This window comes from Pogona vitticeps, chromosome 2 (assembly GCF_051106095.1).
Source record: "Pogona vitticeps strain Pit_001003342236 chromosome 2, PviZW2.1, whole genome shotgun sequence".
Lineage (NCBI taxonomy): Eukaryota > Metazoa > Chordata > Lepidosauria > Squamata > Agamidae > Pogona > Pogona vitticeps.
Genome location: NC_135784.1, coordinates 6,531,563 through 6,548,848, shown reverse-complemented (window position 1 = coordinate 6,548,848; position 17,286 = coordinate 6,531,563). Strand labels below are relative to the sequence as shown.

At 42.7% G+C, this 17,286-nt stretch overlaps 1 protein-coding gene and 1 long non-coding RNA gene across 2 annotated transcripts in view; both read left to right on the top strand.

The window, feature by feature from the left end:
* Positions 1 to 17,286, top strand: part of LOC144587339 (uncharacterized) — a 251,289-nt gene that overhangs the window by 218,200 nt on the left and 15,803 nt on the right. The window lies entirely within an intron of this gene.
* Positions 654 to 17,072, top strand: LOC110070099 (uncharacterized). Its single transcript, XM_078387120.1, has 2 exons — positions 654 to 1,657; positions 15,132 to 17,072. Exon 2 carries the CDS (start codon positions 15,173 to 15,175, stop codon positions 16,898 to 16,900), a length of 1,728 nt encoding a protein of 575 aa, XP_078243246.1. The 5' UTR covers positions 654 to 1,657; positions 15,132 to 15,172; the 3' UTR covers positions 16,901 to 17,072.

Here is a 17,286-nt window from a genome sequence, read left to right as displayed (position 1 = left end):
AAGATTATTACTTTAAGGAATTGATTACTAACTTTATGACAAGTGCTAGAATATTAATAGCTAGGTTTTGGAAAGACAAAAAAAATATTAAATTAGAAGACTGGTATGGTGAAGTATGGGACATTGCATTAAATAATATACTATTGAACTCAAGATGAAAAGAGGGGAAATAAGTTCCAATATTTTCTATGCTATTTGGGGTAGATTCAGTTGAATTTGTATTAGTGAAAGGAAAGGGGGAAAGTCTCTAAGCAGCCCCCCCACCCTAATACAGTAGCATCTTCCTCTTGAAGATCTCCCCGAAATGGACCAGCAACTCTTGTGTAAGAATGGGAGGGGGGGTGGCTTGATCTTTCGTTAATTCACGCCACTCCGCCGTACAAAAATACAAATAATAGTGCTTGCTGTACACTAAATTCTACCGTGCAACCCATACCCATGGGACCCCATTGAACAATATTTTCATTGCAAACTTCCTTTCCAAAATTGTATAGATTGTTGTCCTCACTTTGGTCCTCCAAGGGGGAAAAGCAGCGAGTTCGGCTGCCTAGAGTGGCAGGAAGTGAAGGTTTCCCCAGGGAGGAGGGGTGGCGGCTGAAAAATAGATTTTTTTTCTCCCCTTTCCCGCGCTTATTGCAGGAAGGGAAGGAAGGCTGCCTTTCCAAGAGGAGGTGGAGGTGAGGATGCAGTGCATGGGTGGGTGGGGGAAATAGCATCAGAAATGGGCATCTGGAAAGGGGGGGCAGGGGAAGGAGGAGGAAAGCCTTCCCCCCCCCCTTGGAGGACGAAGAAGAGCTGATCCAGGCAATAACCTTCTTCCACCCCTCCTGTAAGGAAAAAGGGCAGAGGAGGGGGGCGTCTTAGGGCAAAGCTGGGGGGGTGAGAGTGAAGGAAATGTGCGCCCCCCGTACCGGGATCAGAGCTTCTCGGGATTCAGACCCCCCAAGTTGCATTTTGCAAATCAGATGCCAGCCTGGAGATGGGGGGAAAAAGAATCCCCCCCCCAGTTTTTCAAATGAGGGAGGATGATCGTACAGGGGTGTCCCAGAAGGAGGGAGGGTTTTGGAGGAGGGGGAGAGAAGAGACACCCCCCTTCCTGGCCCAGTGAGGATTTGAACCCAGGTCTCTGGAGTCCCAGCCTCCCCCGCTGGCTGGCTGGAGAGAGGCCACCCCTTCTAATAGGAATCCAGGGGGAAAAGGCATCTACAGGTGTCTCAAAACGGCAGGCTGCTTTTACCCGAGAAGATCCCTCGGCCACAGATCCTTTTTTTCTTTTCTCCCAGGGAGGAGGTGAAACTGGGCTACCAAGTTCCCCTTTGCTCCAGGGCAAAGCGTTTCCTTGGGGGTTTGGTCCTGAATGCACCATTCAGAGCCATTCCATTTGCAAAAGGCCCGCTCCTCATTGGTGAATCCATTTGCAGGTGGAAGGAGAGCCGGCGAGGACGGGGTCCCCGTCACCAGCAAAAGTCCTACAGCATAAGCAATGCCTCCAGTTAAATCTGATTTCTCCTTTCAGCTGACCGTGTACTTGGAGGAGGGTGACCCCCCCCCATATTTCATCCCCACGGACAGTTGGATACACTGGATCAAAGGCCTGAGATCTCCGGGCAAGGACCCCCTGCTGGAGATTTTTCTGGGAACGAGGAGGTCTCTCCCGGTAAGGATCCCTTCGTCTCTTGGACTTAAGATTGTGAAATATATTCTTGATTGCCCAGTTGAAAGACACAGCCCCAGAGGGTGTTATCTGCAAGCCTGCTTCTTTGTTTATAAATTTGTTTTATGCATTTCTATACCATCACTATCCTGGGCCATTGACAGCTGTTAAAAACACACTGCCCCATGCCACCCTAAATGGAGACGGGTAAATAAAAAAGACCAAAGAAAACCAAAGGGACCAAATAAAATAAGATTTAAATGGGATGGGTCCACCCTGGAGGTCCTTCTGTGCCAACTTTCAAGATTGCAACACACATAAATAGAATAAATAAAATTTAAAAACAATGTTCTGCGACTCAGTGCTCAAGAGTTGGGATCTGCCCCAGAGTTTTGTTTAGTTTTATTTTTTTTAAATTACTTTCCATGACATGCAATACCATAGTTATTCTCTTTACTTGTGCCCCACTGTCCATCCTCTGCAGCCTGTAAGCTCCCGAATTGGCCATTAAAATCTTAACCTTTCAACATGATGCCCAAAAATGTTTGTAAGAGTCTCAGAGGCTGATACGACTATTTCCACTCATTAAAAAAAATCTATCAAAGGTTCCCCTTCCCCGATAAATGAATGGTGATGTTTCGTGGTTCATTTTCCCAGTCGTGCAGTCCGCCCTGTTTCACCATATCCAAATGGAGCTGACAGCTCTTAAGGACGACCTTGTTTCCCTGAAAATAAGACCTAGTATGATTTTTCAGGATGCTCGTCATAGAAGCCCTACCCCAAAAATAAGCCCCAGTGAAGTGAAATCCCTCCCTCCACCCTCGTGGAGCAATCAGAAGAGGATGACATGACTGTATCTGAATCCATGTAGATGGTTGTACATGACAAAAAATAAAACATCCCCTGAAAATAAGCCCTAATGTGTTTTTTGGAGCAAAAATTAATATAAGACCCTGTCTTATTTTCCGGGAAACAGAGTAGCAACAGCTCTTTTGGACATCCTAACAAGAAGCTTATTAAGGGTTTATCACAACCTGTGAAGGGATTATAAGGCTAACTCGGGAGATTTGATCGCGGATAGAAATGGGCACGAAACAGACTGAAAAGCAGGGAAAAAAACCCCCCACAAACTCTGCTGGTTCATGGATCGGTTTTGGAGATCCTGTTTTATTGAAATGAAACGGAAGTGCCGTCTTCCCCCACCTCACCTCGGGATTTTGTTGCACCCTGTCGGCTCTCTATGTTATTTTGAAGCCACGGCTGCCGCGGCGGCGCCACCATCCTGCATGTGCTCATGCACCCACTGCTCAGCTGGGAAGATGATGGCAGCTGGACTGGAGGAGGAGGTGTTAGTAGACGCAGTGGCTTCGAGATAAAGTAGGGAGGTGGCCGGGGCAGTGGGGGAGGTGAGGGGGGTAGACAGTTCGCACAAGCCTCCCAAAAAACTAACTGGTTCATTATGTGGGGTGTGTGTTTCGTGACAGTTTGTGGTTCATGGGTAGCCTGCAAAACTCACCCGTTGGATAACTGCCTTTGCCCTGATGCAAGCTGCTAAGAATTCTACCACCAAAGAAAATAATAGGGGCGGTCGTCAGCATCCGTGTCTAGTCCCCCTTGGAGTCCATCTCATTTAGCTGAAAACTAAAAGTTTTTTTTGAGGAAAAAAACTGATTGCATAGCAGATATCAATTTAGGACCAAATTTGGGGAAAAAAAGATTGAATGACTTAATTTAACATTTCTAGTTCGTGCAATCAAATGCCTTTGAACAAATCGAAGTCTGCTAAAGCCAGTGGTGAGTTAGGACGCGTTTCCCCCCCCCCCGTCTCTGTTGTTTCTTTTCTTTTCTTTTTTTCTTTTTGCTGTAGTTATCCAACTCCAAAAAGTTGTCTGACTTGGTCAGAAATCTCTGCCAGGCAGAGAAGCAAATTTTCTACATGTGTCTGATTTATCCTAGATTTTAATGTGGTTTTTTTTAAATGGTGCTAAGGATTTTATAGTTGCAGTTGAGCCATGATTATTGCCTTGTATGGGCTCACCTGCAGGCGATCCTTTCAAGAGTCATATTATAGCTAAGAGTGCTTGAACATTTTTAAAGACATAGATCTGTGCTTGACAGACTTTGCTTAACCACAACAATTCTTGGAAAGTGTTGGTCTCTGAAATAAATTCAAACTCCGTTGAGCATCAGGCTCTAACTTCTTACCCAATAAATTGTTGCATCAACCATGCGTAAATAAGCAGTAATTTATTTCTGATCTGAACTATCTTCAGCCCAATCAGCGCCAGTATATCCTATTAATTTAGAATTTTCATTAACTGGTATTTTTAATGGAAAGTGTATGGTTCCTTTCATATTTATTTTTATTTATTTTATTTATTTATTTTATTTATATCCCGCCTATCTAGCCACTTAAGACCACTTTAGGCGGCTTACAACAAGCGTAATTACAGTATGATTAAAACAATTTTAAATAAAGGGAAAAACTTAGGCAAGGTGGGACAAAGACGAGGGGGGAGAAAAAAGAGGAAAGATCAGGAATTGGCTGAGGGGAAGGCCTGCCGAAACATCAGTGTTTTTAATTGATTTTTTAAAACACCCAGCGAGGGAGCCGCGCGGATGTCAAGGGGAAGGTTATTCCAGAGGGGAGGAGCCACCGCCGAGAAGGCCCGATTTCTTGTCTTTTCTTTCCGGGCCTCCCTCGGCGTTAGGCTCCTCAGCCTCACCTCCTGACTCACGCAAGTGACACGGGTAGAACTTGGTGGAAGTAGGCATTCCGCCAAGTATCAAGGCCCTAAGCCGTTTATATATATATTTATATTATATATAGTTAGCTGCTCTCTTAACTGCTTCCCAAACAGTTTTTGTTGGTGTTTTTACATTTCTATTTAAAATACCAAGAGCAGTAGTTTTACAGTATATAATAACATATACATTGCTGCTCTGTATTTTAGTATCATTTGGTAAAATCTTGCTTTACACCAATTTTTTAAGTTCAATCTAGAGCCTCAAACAATTCAATAACATATATAGGCCATCGACATGCTTTTCAAATTCTGTTCCTAAATAATATTTTACATCACCCAATTCCTTAATCTTGACTTCGGCACAAAGCTTTCTTAGTATTTCTTTATATTCCTCTTTACTATTTGCACCAACCAAAAGATCAACATATGAAAGGATATACAGTAAGCAAAGTGTCCATTTATTCTTCAGCTGAAAAGACATTAATCTCCATCATCTTGTTGAAATCCTAGTTCAAACAACATTTTCTTTAGTTTTTCATTCCATGTGCTCACTACTTGATTCCTTGTTTGTTTGTTTAGAATATTTTTGCCCTGCCGTTGTCCTTAAAAAGGAGGCTGACATTATTAAAAGACAGTATTTGAAGCTAAGCAACAGTGAGTATACAAATATAAAAAGGATCAAACATATACCATGCTAAAAAAAATACAGTGGTGCCTCGCATAGTGAGGTTAACCCTCGCTATGTGAAAACATCGCTGTATGGAACGGGGAAAGCCATTGGAACGCATTAAACTTAGTTTAATGCGTTCCAATAGGCTCCAAAACTCACTGTTCAGCAAAGTTTTCCTATATCTGGCAGCCATTTTCGCGGGCCATTTTGGGGCTTCCTCTTCCTCCAGCCTTCAGCAAGCCTCGGAAGGAAAAAGGAGGGAAAAAAGAGCATTTTTCCCTTCCGAGGCTTGCCGAAGCCTGGAGGAAGAGGCGGGAACTTTAAAATTGCTTGCAGTGAAGCCTCTCCAAACCCCGATCGCTGCGCAGAGGGACCCGCACGAGTCCTCCCATGGTGCAAGGTAAGCCGGGGGACCCCCAAAGCCAGGGAGTGCGGTTTTGGGGCACCCCCGCCAGGGTTCTGATGGCTTCTCCTGCACCGTCAGAGCCCTGGCGGGGGTGCCCCGAAACCACCCGCGCCCGCTTTAGAGCACTTTGCAGGCTTTTTCAGAAAAAGCCTCCAAAGTGCTCAAGCTGGTGCGGGTGGTTTCGGGGCACCCCCGCCAGGGTTCTGATGGCTTCTCCTGCACCGTCAGAGCCCTGGTGGGGGTGCCCCGAAACCACCCACGCCCGCTTTAGAGCACTTTGCAGGCTTTTCCTGACTGTGCAGGAAAAGCCTCTGAAGTGCTCCGAGTGGGTGATCGCGGTGCGAAAAAGCCCCATTGGAAGAATCGTTTTGCGATGAGTAAAATGCATGCAAAAACCCCATCGTAAAGCGATTTCATCGTAAAACGGGGCAACCGTCTAGCGAGGCACCACTGTATTTCCCTCTAGGTATGCATGTATGGATTTCAGCAGTTGAAAAAATATTCATTTGCTCACAGTAAAACTTAAGAATGATTACGGTATAACCATGCTTGAACATTTTACTAGGTAGCAGTCTGGGCTTGACAGACTTATAAACGGTTTCATAGTATATTCCTGTCAGACAAAGTAACCGAAAAGTGTCATACGGTATTAGCAAACCAAGAAAAGAAACAGAATTTGTTTCATTATAACTGTCTCTTCTTCCATCTGGAAATTAATCTCTTCAAGCACCCATCGGCGGACAGAATCTGATTAACTGCCATTTTGACCATGTAAATAATACATCTCACTCATTCTTATCTACACCTATGTGCCTACATGTTGGGTTGCACAATTATACAGTGGTGCCTTGCATAACCAGCACACCATTTAACGACGAATCCGCATAGCGATGTGGATTTTGCGATCGAAAAAGCAATCGCATTGAGATATTTAGATAGGGTAAACATCACATTGCAATGATCAGTAAGCGTTTCGCTTACTGATCTTCGCATTGCAATGTTTTGGAACAGCTGATTGTCGGTTCAAAAATGGCCGCCAGAAGAAGAAAATAGCCACCCGCAGCATTTTCGTGCCGATTCCTCGCTTACCGAGGCGACAAAAATGGCGGCCGGATTGAGGATTTCCGCTTAGCGGTGAGTTTTGTCTCCATAGGAACGCATTAAATGGAGTTTAATGCGTTCCTATGAAGTTTTTTGCCCCATATAGCGATGTTTCCAGATAGCGACGATTTATCCAGAATGGATTATCGTCACTATGCGGGGCACCACTGTCTATTCTAATCTGAGGGAGTTGGCCTCCATGCACAATGCCATTAATGTGAGGTGTTCATCGGTGGCAAAATGTTGCTATTCCTGGGCTCTTCTTAATTTTTTGATTGATTTGATTTTGTATATACTGCCGATCTGACCAAAAGCAACTAAAAATAACAGTAGTCCTAGTAACACCACAAAACTAAAAATACAATATACGGACAAAGGGGCAATACATTTTAAACTACATTAAGGACATTTAAAAGTAGACAGTCGTTAGAGCAAGTAAAAGGCTAATAGGTTCAGTGGTCTCCACAGGTAGGATGATGTTTTGGAAATCCTGCCAGAACAACAGGGTTTTGAGTGATTTCTTAAATATCGCCAGTGAAGGGGCCAGGCGGATTGGTCAGGATGCTTGTCCATACTGCCTGTAATGTGTGGGCAATTTCAACCTGTGTGAAAGTGTTGTGTAAGTTGTTGAAATTAGGTGTTGTGCCAAGTACTAATGTCCCAAACTATTTAGGGCTCTATTGGTGAAGAAGACCATAACCTTGGAGCTAAAATGGAAACAGATCAGTTGCCCAGTGTACAATGGCCAGAATTGGTGAAATATATTGGTATTTGTTGACAGCACCCTGCAACTTGGCCGCCATATTCTAGACCGGTTGAAGATTTCATGGTCAGTCTCAAGGGCAGCCTTGCGTAGAGAGCATGGCAGTAACTTGTTTTTGGGACTACAGTGGTGCCTCACTTAACGGCGATAATCTGTTCCAGGAAAATCGCTGTTAAGTGAAAACATCGTAAAGCGAAAGAAAAACCCATTGAAACCCCTTCAATGCGTTTCAATGGGGTCAAAACTCACCGTCCAGCGAAGGTCCTCCATAGGGCAGCTGTTTTCGCTGCCTGTCTTGCGAAGAATCTGTCCCAGAAAACAGCAAGAGCCATTTTGTTTACCCGCCGGCCATTTTGAAACTGCCTGTTTTAAAAGCATCGTTTTGCGAAGAATCAGTTTCCAAAGCAGGAGACCGATCATCGCAAAGCGAAAAAACCCAATTTAGACCATCGTTTTGAGAGTGCAATTGTGATCACAAAAAGATCATCGTAATGCAGTTCCATCATAATGCGGGGCAACCGTAAAGCAAGGCAACACTGTACCAACGTGTGGACCAGCATGGTAGGGGACCTTGTGTCAAGGTGGAGACTCAGCTGAGCAATCCACCTAAAATGGAAAAAAGCAGATGGGACAACAGATGCTATGTGGATATCTATCGATAGCACTGGGTCTGGAATGATGCCCAAGCTGTGAACCTCATCTTTAGCAGTGAGAGTAGCCCCCGCAAAACAGAGGAAAGGAAGGATATCTGCTGGGGGGTTTGTCTGAGTTTCTCTTGAATGCCTCCAGCATTGAATCACTCGCCACCTCTCATGATACAAGGGTTCCACTGTCGTACTGCTCTAACAGGCCGTTTTTCCTCATATTCAGCTGGATTCTGGCTTGCTTTAAGTTGAGCCTATTCTTGTGTTTCCTGCACTCTGCGATAATCGAGAACAGATCCTGCCCATCCTATCTCCCCTCAGTCTTCTTTTCTGAAGTCTAAACATGCCCAGTTCTTTCAGCCTGTCCTCACAGGGCTTGCTTTCCAGGCCCCTCCTTCTTGCCTTCCTCTGAACTTGTTCCAATTTGTTGGCATCCTAAGGCAAAAGCCAATACAACTGGTTCCAGCGACGTCACAGGAGTGTCCAGAACAACACCAACTGCCTCTGGGACTCCTGCTCCAGATTTTGCCTCAAGGTTGCTGATATGGTCACAGATAGGCAGGGTATTAAATAAATAAATAAATAAATAAATAAATAAATAATAAATAAATAAATAAATAAATAAATAAATAAATAAATAAATAAATAAATAAATAAATATGGATAGAATCCCTGTAGACAATTGCAAACCCCCCACTCCACCCCACCCCGAGCCTGGGCTTCCGATATGCCCTGGGGCTGAATGGAGTATCGTATATTGTTTAAACAAAATATAGGAGAAGAGGTTGAAAAAATTACTAACCCTTCCCTTAAAATATGTTAGCAAATTGGAAAAAGTTTAGAGGTGTATTGAACCCACCAACTTCTCCCTTATCCCAGGTTGTGCATTTCAAGAATTTTCCAGAAAATCTTTTTTAAAAACCCACTTAAGAATATATTAAAAGATAAAGGGATCAATAGGACAAAAGATTGGATGGAGAAGCTTAAAGATAAAGGAAATATAAAAGAGATTTTGGGAGGAGAGGGGATTTCTTGGTTTAACATGAAGTCACACAGCATCCTGAGAGACTCTTCCCATCCTGCTTATAACTTTTTTGAACTGTTACCGTCTGGCAGAAGATATAGAACAATTAAGACTCGGACCACACGTTTTCTAAATAGTTTTTATCCTAGAGCTATAATTGCAATTAATAATGAGCTTAAAGACCACCAGTAGTGAATAATTAGTTGGACTGTGTTACTTGGCCTGAGGTGTACATGTTTGTATTTTTATTGGGGGACTTCTAGTGGGTGGGGAGTGTTTGGGGAATGTTATGTGTGTGCATGTGTCTGGTCTCTGGGTGTCTGTGAATTTCGTTGTATGGTATACTGTGTATATACTTACAATGACAATAAATTATATTATTATTATTATTATTATTATTATTATTATTATTATTATTATTATTATTATTCAAATAGAAAGGTGGATGAGGGAATGGAAAAGTAACCGCCCAGAGTAGACCTTTGGTCTAGATGGGTGGGATAGAAATACAAATGAATGAATGAATGAATGAATGAATGAATGGAAGGGAAAAGTAGAAAAATGACATGATTTGAAGAGATTATTTAAAAAGACTGAAATTAGAGGAAAAGACAGGAAAAAAGGGACCTGTAAGTCAAATATAATTAATTCAGGCTGAACAGGATACACAAGGATTAAAAGCACAGCAGCAACATGATTTGGATAAAGAAGCAGTAGGAGAAGAGTGGGATAAAGGCACTATTAAAGGCACACACGTATCCCTTTAGGATCAAAGAATTATGAAGAAAATGTCAAAGGATAAATGAAAACTGTTATAAGGTAATATGGAGGTGGTATTTAATGCTGGTAAAACTGAATACAATAAATAAAAATTTATTATCATTATGCTGGAGGTGTAAAAAAAAGGAGGGGATGTATTTACATATGGTGATTATGTGAAGAAAGAATGGGAGCAAATTTTTAAAGAAATAAGGGAAATAGCTGGATTAAATATTCAAATATCCCTGTCAATGGCTTTATTGAACAACAATTGAAAGATCAATTGTTGAAAGAAAACAAGAATTAAATTGTAATAATGATTATGGGAGCAAGGTTAATATTTGCAAGAAATTAGAAAAATGATAACCAAATTAATTTAGAGGAATGATATAAAGAAGTACAAGCTGGATTCAGAAGGGGCAGAGGAACTAGAGACCAAATTGCTAACATGCGCTGGATTAAGGAGAAAGCCAGAGAGTTCCAGAAAAACATCTACTTCTTCTTCATTGACTATGCCAAAGCCTTTGACTGTGTGGACCACAGAAAACTATGGCAAGTCCTTAAAGAAATGGGCGTGCCTGACCACCTTATCCATATCCTGAGAAACCTATATGTGGGACAGGAAGCAACAGTTAGAACTGGATATGGAACAACTGATTGGTTCAAAATTGGGAAAGGAGTACAACAAGGTTATATATTGTCCCCTGGCTTATTTAACTTATTTGCAGAATACATCATGCAGAAGGCTGGACTGGAGGAATCCCAAGCCGGAATTAAGATTGCCGGAAGAAATATCAACAACCTCCAATATGCAGATGATACCACTCTGATGGCAAAAAGTGAGGAGGAACTAAAGAACCTTGCAATGAGGGTGAAAGAGGAGAGTGCAAAAAACGGCCTGAAGCTCAACATCAGAGAAACTAAGATCATGGCCACTGGTCCCATCACCTCCTGGCAAATAGAAGGGGAAGATATGGAGGCAGTGACAGATTTTATTTTCTTGGGCTCCATGATCACTGCAGATGGAGACAGCAGCCACGTAAATAAAAGACACCTGCTTCATGGGAGGAAAGCGATGAAAAACCTTGACAGCATCTTAAAAAGCAGAGACATCACCTTGCCAGCAAAAGTCCGAATAGTCAAAGCTATGGTTTTTCCTGTCGTGATGTATGGAAGCAAGAGCTGGACTATAAAGAAAGCTGACCGCCGAAGAATTGATGCCTTTGAATTGTGGTGTTGGAGGAGGCTCCTGAGAGTCCCCTGGACTGCAAGGAGAACAAACCTATCCATTCTAAAGGATATCAACCCTGAGTGCTCACTGGAAGGACAGATCCTGAAGCTGAGGCTCCAGTACTTTGGCCATCTCATGAGAAGAAAAGAGTCCTTGGAAAAAACCCTGATGTTAGGAAGGTGTGACGGCAAGAGGAGAAGGGGACAACACAGGATGATACGGTTGGACAGTGTCATCGAAGCGACCAACACGAAGAGTCAGACATGACTAAGCGCCTAAACGACGACGATAAAGAATTACGAGATATGGCAATTAACGATAAACTGACATGTGATATGTAAATAAGAAGAGGCTTATCAAAAAATAATGATTTTAAGAAAACATGGAGTGTATTCCTGGAATATGTACAGTATTTTGGAGAGGGAAGGGGTATACGGCAAGGAAAGAAACAATGAATTTTTGGAGGGAAAAGGGATTGAATGAATTTTTAAAATATTATTAACTATATCCCTGAGGGCGAAGGTGGCACTGGTGTATTTTATTGTGGCGTTAGGTTTATGTTGTTTAAGTTTGATGTTTGTTTAATAAATTAAATTAAAAAATGAGCAAAGATGAAAGTCAGTGGACACCGGCAAGCTTGAGCATTGATGAAATAGTATCTATTGACCCAAATACTATTGCTTAAGAGTAGTAAATCACACTAGAATAGGCAAATCAAATCAATGTGGACATGATGAGTAAATGCCTCCCAAAGTTACAGTCATATGCTTTTATTAATCTATAATTGATTCTACATCAGAAAATGTAGAAATTTGCAATCATAAAAAATTAAATTAGTCGTTAAGTCGTGTCCAAATTTTCATTTTCCCATGGATCAGAGCACGCCAGGCCCTCCTGTCTTCCACTGCCTCCTGGAGTTGTGTCAAATTCAGGTTGGTCGCTTGGACGACACTCTCCAACCATCTCATCCTGTGTTGTCCCCTTCTCCTCTTGCCTTCACACTTTCCTAACATCAATGTCTTTTCCAAGGAGTCTTCTCATGAGATGGCCAAAGTATTGGAGCCTCAGCTTCAGGATCTGTCCTTCCAGTGAGCACTCAGGGTTGATTTCCTTCAAAATGGATAGGCTTGTTTTTTTCTTTGTTTTTAAAGATTCTCTCTAGGTTTGTCATCGCTTTCCTCCCAAGAAGCAGGCATCTTTTAATTTCGTGGCTCCTGTCTCCATCTGCAGTGATCATGGAGCCCAGGAAAATAAAATCTGTCACTGTCTCCATGTCTTCCCCTTCTATTTCCCAGGAGGTGATGGCACCAGTGGCCATGATCTTGCCTTTTTTTGATGTGGAGCTTCAGACCATTTTTTGTGCTTGCCTCTTTCACTCTCATTAAGAGATTTCTTTAATTTCTCTTCACTTTCTGCCATCAGCGTGGTATCATCTGCATATCTGAGGTTGTTGATATTTCTTCCGACAATCTTAATTCTGTCTTGGGATTCAACTAGTCCAGCCTTTCGCATGATGTATTCTGCATATAAGTTGAATAAGCAGGGAGACAATATACATCCTTGTCGTACTCCTTTCCCAATTTTGAACCAATCAGTTGTTCCATATTCAGTTCTAACTTTTGCTTTCTGTCCCACGTATAGGTTTCTCAGAACATAAATAAGGTGGTCAGGCACTCCCATTTCTTTAAGAACTTGCTATAGTTTGCTGTGGTCCACACAGTCAAAGCCTTTTGCATAGTCAATGAAGCAGAAGTAGATGTTTTTCTGGAACTCTCTGGCTTTCTCCATAATCCAGCGCAAGTTAGCAATTTGGTCTCGAGTTCCTCTGCCTCTTCGTAAACCCGCTTGTACTTCTGGGAGTTTTCTGTCTACATACTGCTGAAGCCTACCTTGGGGGATTTTGTGTTCGAGCATTCTTTGGCACTGTCCTTTGGAACTGGGATGTAGACTGATCTTTTCCAATCCTCTGGCCACTACTGAGTTTTCCAAACTTGGTGGCATATTGAGTGTATCACCTTAACAGCATTATCTTTTAATATTTTAAATAGTTCAAATGGAATGCCATCACCTCCTCTGGCCTTGTTCTTTGCCATGCTTTCTAAGGCCCACTTGACTTCACTCTCCAGGATGTCTGGCTCAAGGTCAGCAACGGCACTTTCTGGGTTGTCCAGGACATCCAGATCTTTCTGGAATAATTCTTCTGTGTATTCTTGCCACCTCTTCTTGATGGCTTCTGTTTCTGTGCGGTCCCTACCATTTTTGTCCTTTATCGTGTCAATCTTTGCACAAAATGTTCCTTTAATATCTTCAATTTTCTTGAACAGATCTCTGATTTCCCCCTTTCTATCATTTTCCTCTATTTCTTTGCTCTGTTCATTTAAGAAGGCCCTCTTGTCTCTCCTTGCTATTCTTTGGAAGTCTGCATTCATTACATTGATACACATCACTAAAAGTCATGTGAGGCAGTGGTCCCCAACCTTTTTAACTCCACAGACCAGTTGAAGAAGGTGGGCAACCCCCCACGGTCACGCACATGTGGAAAGGAGAGGGCTTGTGGTAGCATTCACACACACTCATGCAGCATGCGCACACTTGTGCACATGCACTAAGGAGTGGGGGGCACTTGGGGCCTTCACGTGCACTCGCGAATGGTGGGGGTGCTTGCGTATGTGCATTTCTGCACATGCGCAAAGGGACTGGGGGGCAGGAGCGTATGCGGGGGAGAGATCTGTCACCACGGCCTGGTCCGGACCACGCCACAGACTGTCACTGGGGGTTGGGCACCCCAGATGTACGGGTCTCTTATCTATAGAATACTGCCAGCATACCGTGTTACCCTGAAAATAAGATAGGGTCTTATATTGATTTTTGCTCCAGAAAATGCAGTAGGGTTTATTTTCAGAGAATATTTTTTCCATGTACAACAATCTACATTTATTCAAATACAGTCATGTCATCATTTGTTTGCTGCACAAGGGTGGAGGGCAGGGTTTCCCTTAACTAGGGCTTATTCTTGGGGTAGGGCTTATGTTATGAGCATCCTGAAAAATCATACTAGGGCTTATTTTCAGGTTAGGCCTTATCTTCGGGGATACAGGGTACAAATCATGAATTCTTCCAATTTTTAACATATGTTTGCTGTAGTTACATCACCGGTGGTTTTGTATAGAGATGGGCACAAACTGTACTTTGGTAGCTTAGCCTAGTTCAGTTCTGCTCTCACAGGTTTGTCCCCTTTCCTGCCTTCTCTGTGTGCTCACCCATTCCTTGGCTGAAACATGCTTAATTCCCCCGCCTCCTCAGCATGATTGCATGCTTCTCGATTGCAGTGCACACTGCCCGCCTCCGCCTCCTCTAGTGGCTGTCTACTCAAAGGCAGTGCTTCATGGTTCCCTGCCACATCTCCTCATCTGAGCAGGTGGCTCCCAAAAGAAGAGGAGGAGGAGAGAAGTATGAGCTGGGATAGGAGAATGAGCAGTTGTGCTTTTAAGGTGTGAGAGGGAAGTCTGCTTCAGCCATGGAAAGGGTGACCGTAAGGCGTCTGAAGAGGGGACTCTGTTGCCCACGGAACGCCCAAGGGGGGTGTCCTGCTGAACTTGGCCAAACCACTGAGCTGGAGTTCGTGCTCATCTCTAGTCTTCTCTACCCTCAATCTCATTCCCAGTGAACAATCTCCATATTTCTTTGCTTACATAACTATGCTAAATTTCTTTGAACATCCAACTTTTCAGTTTTGCATGTGTAGTATAAAATTAAGAACTTATAGATCAGACGCAAGGACCAAGGAAATTCCCAGGCTCTCATTTGTTCCTTCTTAAGGGGGGGCACTTTGCCAAGTAATTCTGGAGTTTTTTTTTGCCTCTTGTATTAAAAAAATAGGGATGGAGAACAGTTTCATGATTTTCACAACCAGATTGAATTGATCCGGTAGGCTTCCCGTCGGACCATGCAGGTGGAAGGGAATGGATAGATCCGCGAGGATAATTTCCTTTTCCTTTTGTTTTCCTTGATGCATCAATGGGTTTCCCCCTTTTGTCATGAGAACCAAAAACATAACGAATACTGTGGCATGATCCCCAATGACATTTCCTTCTGTACTGCAACCTTCCTTTTTCTTTTTCTTCTCCATCAGGTAACAGCAGAGTCTAGACACAAGAAAAACCAAACCACTGCATGAAGCGTGAAAAGACAATGACAATGGATAGTAGTCAGATTTCACATGAAAAACTCCGAATTAGAGGGAAACCAAATCAACAATTTGAATATGTACAGAACTTCAGCCAAAGCAGTCAAAGAACTCACAGTGGCAAGAAAATTTACAAATGCATGGAATGTGACTTGAGCTTCAATAGGAAAGACCACCTCAGTTCCCATCAAAGAACTCATACAGGGGAAAAACCATATGAATGCATGGAATGTGGAAAGAGGTTCAAGGACTCCAGTGGCCTTAGTTCACATCAAAGAACTCACACTGGGGAGAAACCACATAAATGCATGGAATGTGGGAAGAGCTTCAGTCAGAGTGGTGACCTGACTCACACAGGGGAGAAACCATATAAATGTGTGGAATGTGGAAAGAGCTTCAGTCACAGCAGTAACCTCAGTTTACATCACAGAACTCACAGAGGGGAGAAACCATATAAATGCACAGAATGTGGAAAGAGCTTCAGTGACAGGAGTAACCTTCTTTCACATCGAAGAACTCACACTGGGGAGAAAAGATACAAATGCACAGAATGTGGAAAGAGCTTCAGTCAGAACAGTCACCTGAGTTCACATCAAAGAACTCACAGTGGGGAGAAACCATATAAATGCACTGAATGCGGAAAGAGCTTCAGCCAAAGCAGTTCCCTAAATTTGCATAAAAGATCTCACAATGGGAAAAAACCATACAAATGCATAGAATGTGGCTTGAGTTTTGGCCAGAGGAATATCCTGAATTCACATCAAAGAATCCACACTGGAGAAAAACCCTATAAATGCTTGGAATGTGGAAAGAGCTTCAAGGACCGCAGTGGCCTTAGTTCACATCAAAGAACGCACACAGGGGAGAAACCCTATAAATGCATGGAATGTGGAAAGACCTTCAGCCAAAGCAGTCACCTAAGTTCACATAAAATAACTCACAATGGGAAGAAACCATATAAATGCATGGAATGTGGCTTGACTTTCAGTCAGAGCAGTAACCTTAGGTCACATGAAAGAACTCACACTGGGGAGAAACCATATAAATGCATGGAATGTGGAAAGAGCTTCAAGGACTCCAGTGGCCTTAGTTCTCATCAGAGAACTCACACTGGGGAGAAACCCTATAAATGCACAGAATGTGGAAAAAGCTTCAGTCACAGCAATAACCTTAGTTCACATCAGAAAATTCACACAGGGGAGAAACCATATGAATGCATGGAATGTGGAAAGAGCTTCAAAGAGAGTGGTGACCTTAGTTTGCATCAAAGAACTCACACTGGGGAGAAACCATATAAATGTTTGGAATGTGGGAAGAGCTTCCGTTACAGCGGTCACTTTAGTTTACATCGAAGAACTCACACTGGGGAGAAACCATATAAATGCATGGAATGTGGAAAGAGCTTCAAGGACTCCAGTGGCCTTAGTTCACATCAAAGAACCCACACTGGGGAGAAACCACATAAATGCATGGAATGTGGAAAAAGCTTCAGCCAAAGCAATCAGCTGAGTTCACATCAAAGAACTCACACTGGCGAAAAACCATATAAATGCATGGAATGTGGGAAGTGCTTCAGCCAAAGCAATCAGCTGAGTTCACATCAAAGAACTCACACTGGGGAGAAACCATATAAATGTTTGGAATGTGGGAAGAGCTTCCGTTACAGCAGTCACTTTAGTTCACATCAAAGAACTCACACAAGAGAGAAATCATAGAAATGTATTCAGTGTGGAAAGAGCTTCAGACAAAGCAGTCATCTAAGTTCACATCAGAGAACTCACACAGGGTGAAACTGTTTAAATGCATGGAATTTGGAAATACCTTCAGTTACAGCAGTAACCTTAGTTCACATCAAAGAACTCAGACACGGGACAACAAAAGATATATATATATATATATCTTTTGTTGTCCCGTGTCTGAGTTCTCTTAGATCTCTTAGAATTCTCTTATAAATCTCTTAGAATTTTTACTTTAAGTTCCTATGAAAACATTAGCACAGGAAAGACATATGAAGGCATGGAATGTGGTAAGATCTTTACCAAGAGCCGTGACCTTGCTTGATAAAAAGTACGCACTGAAAGATGAAACAAGACAAGCTAAA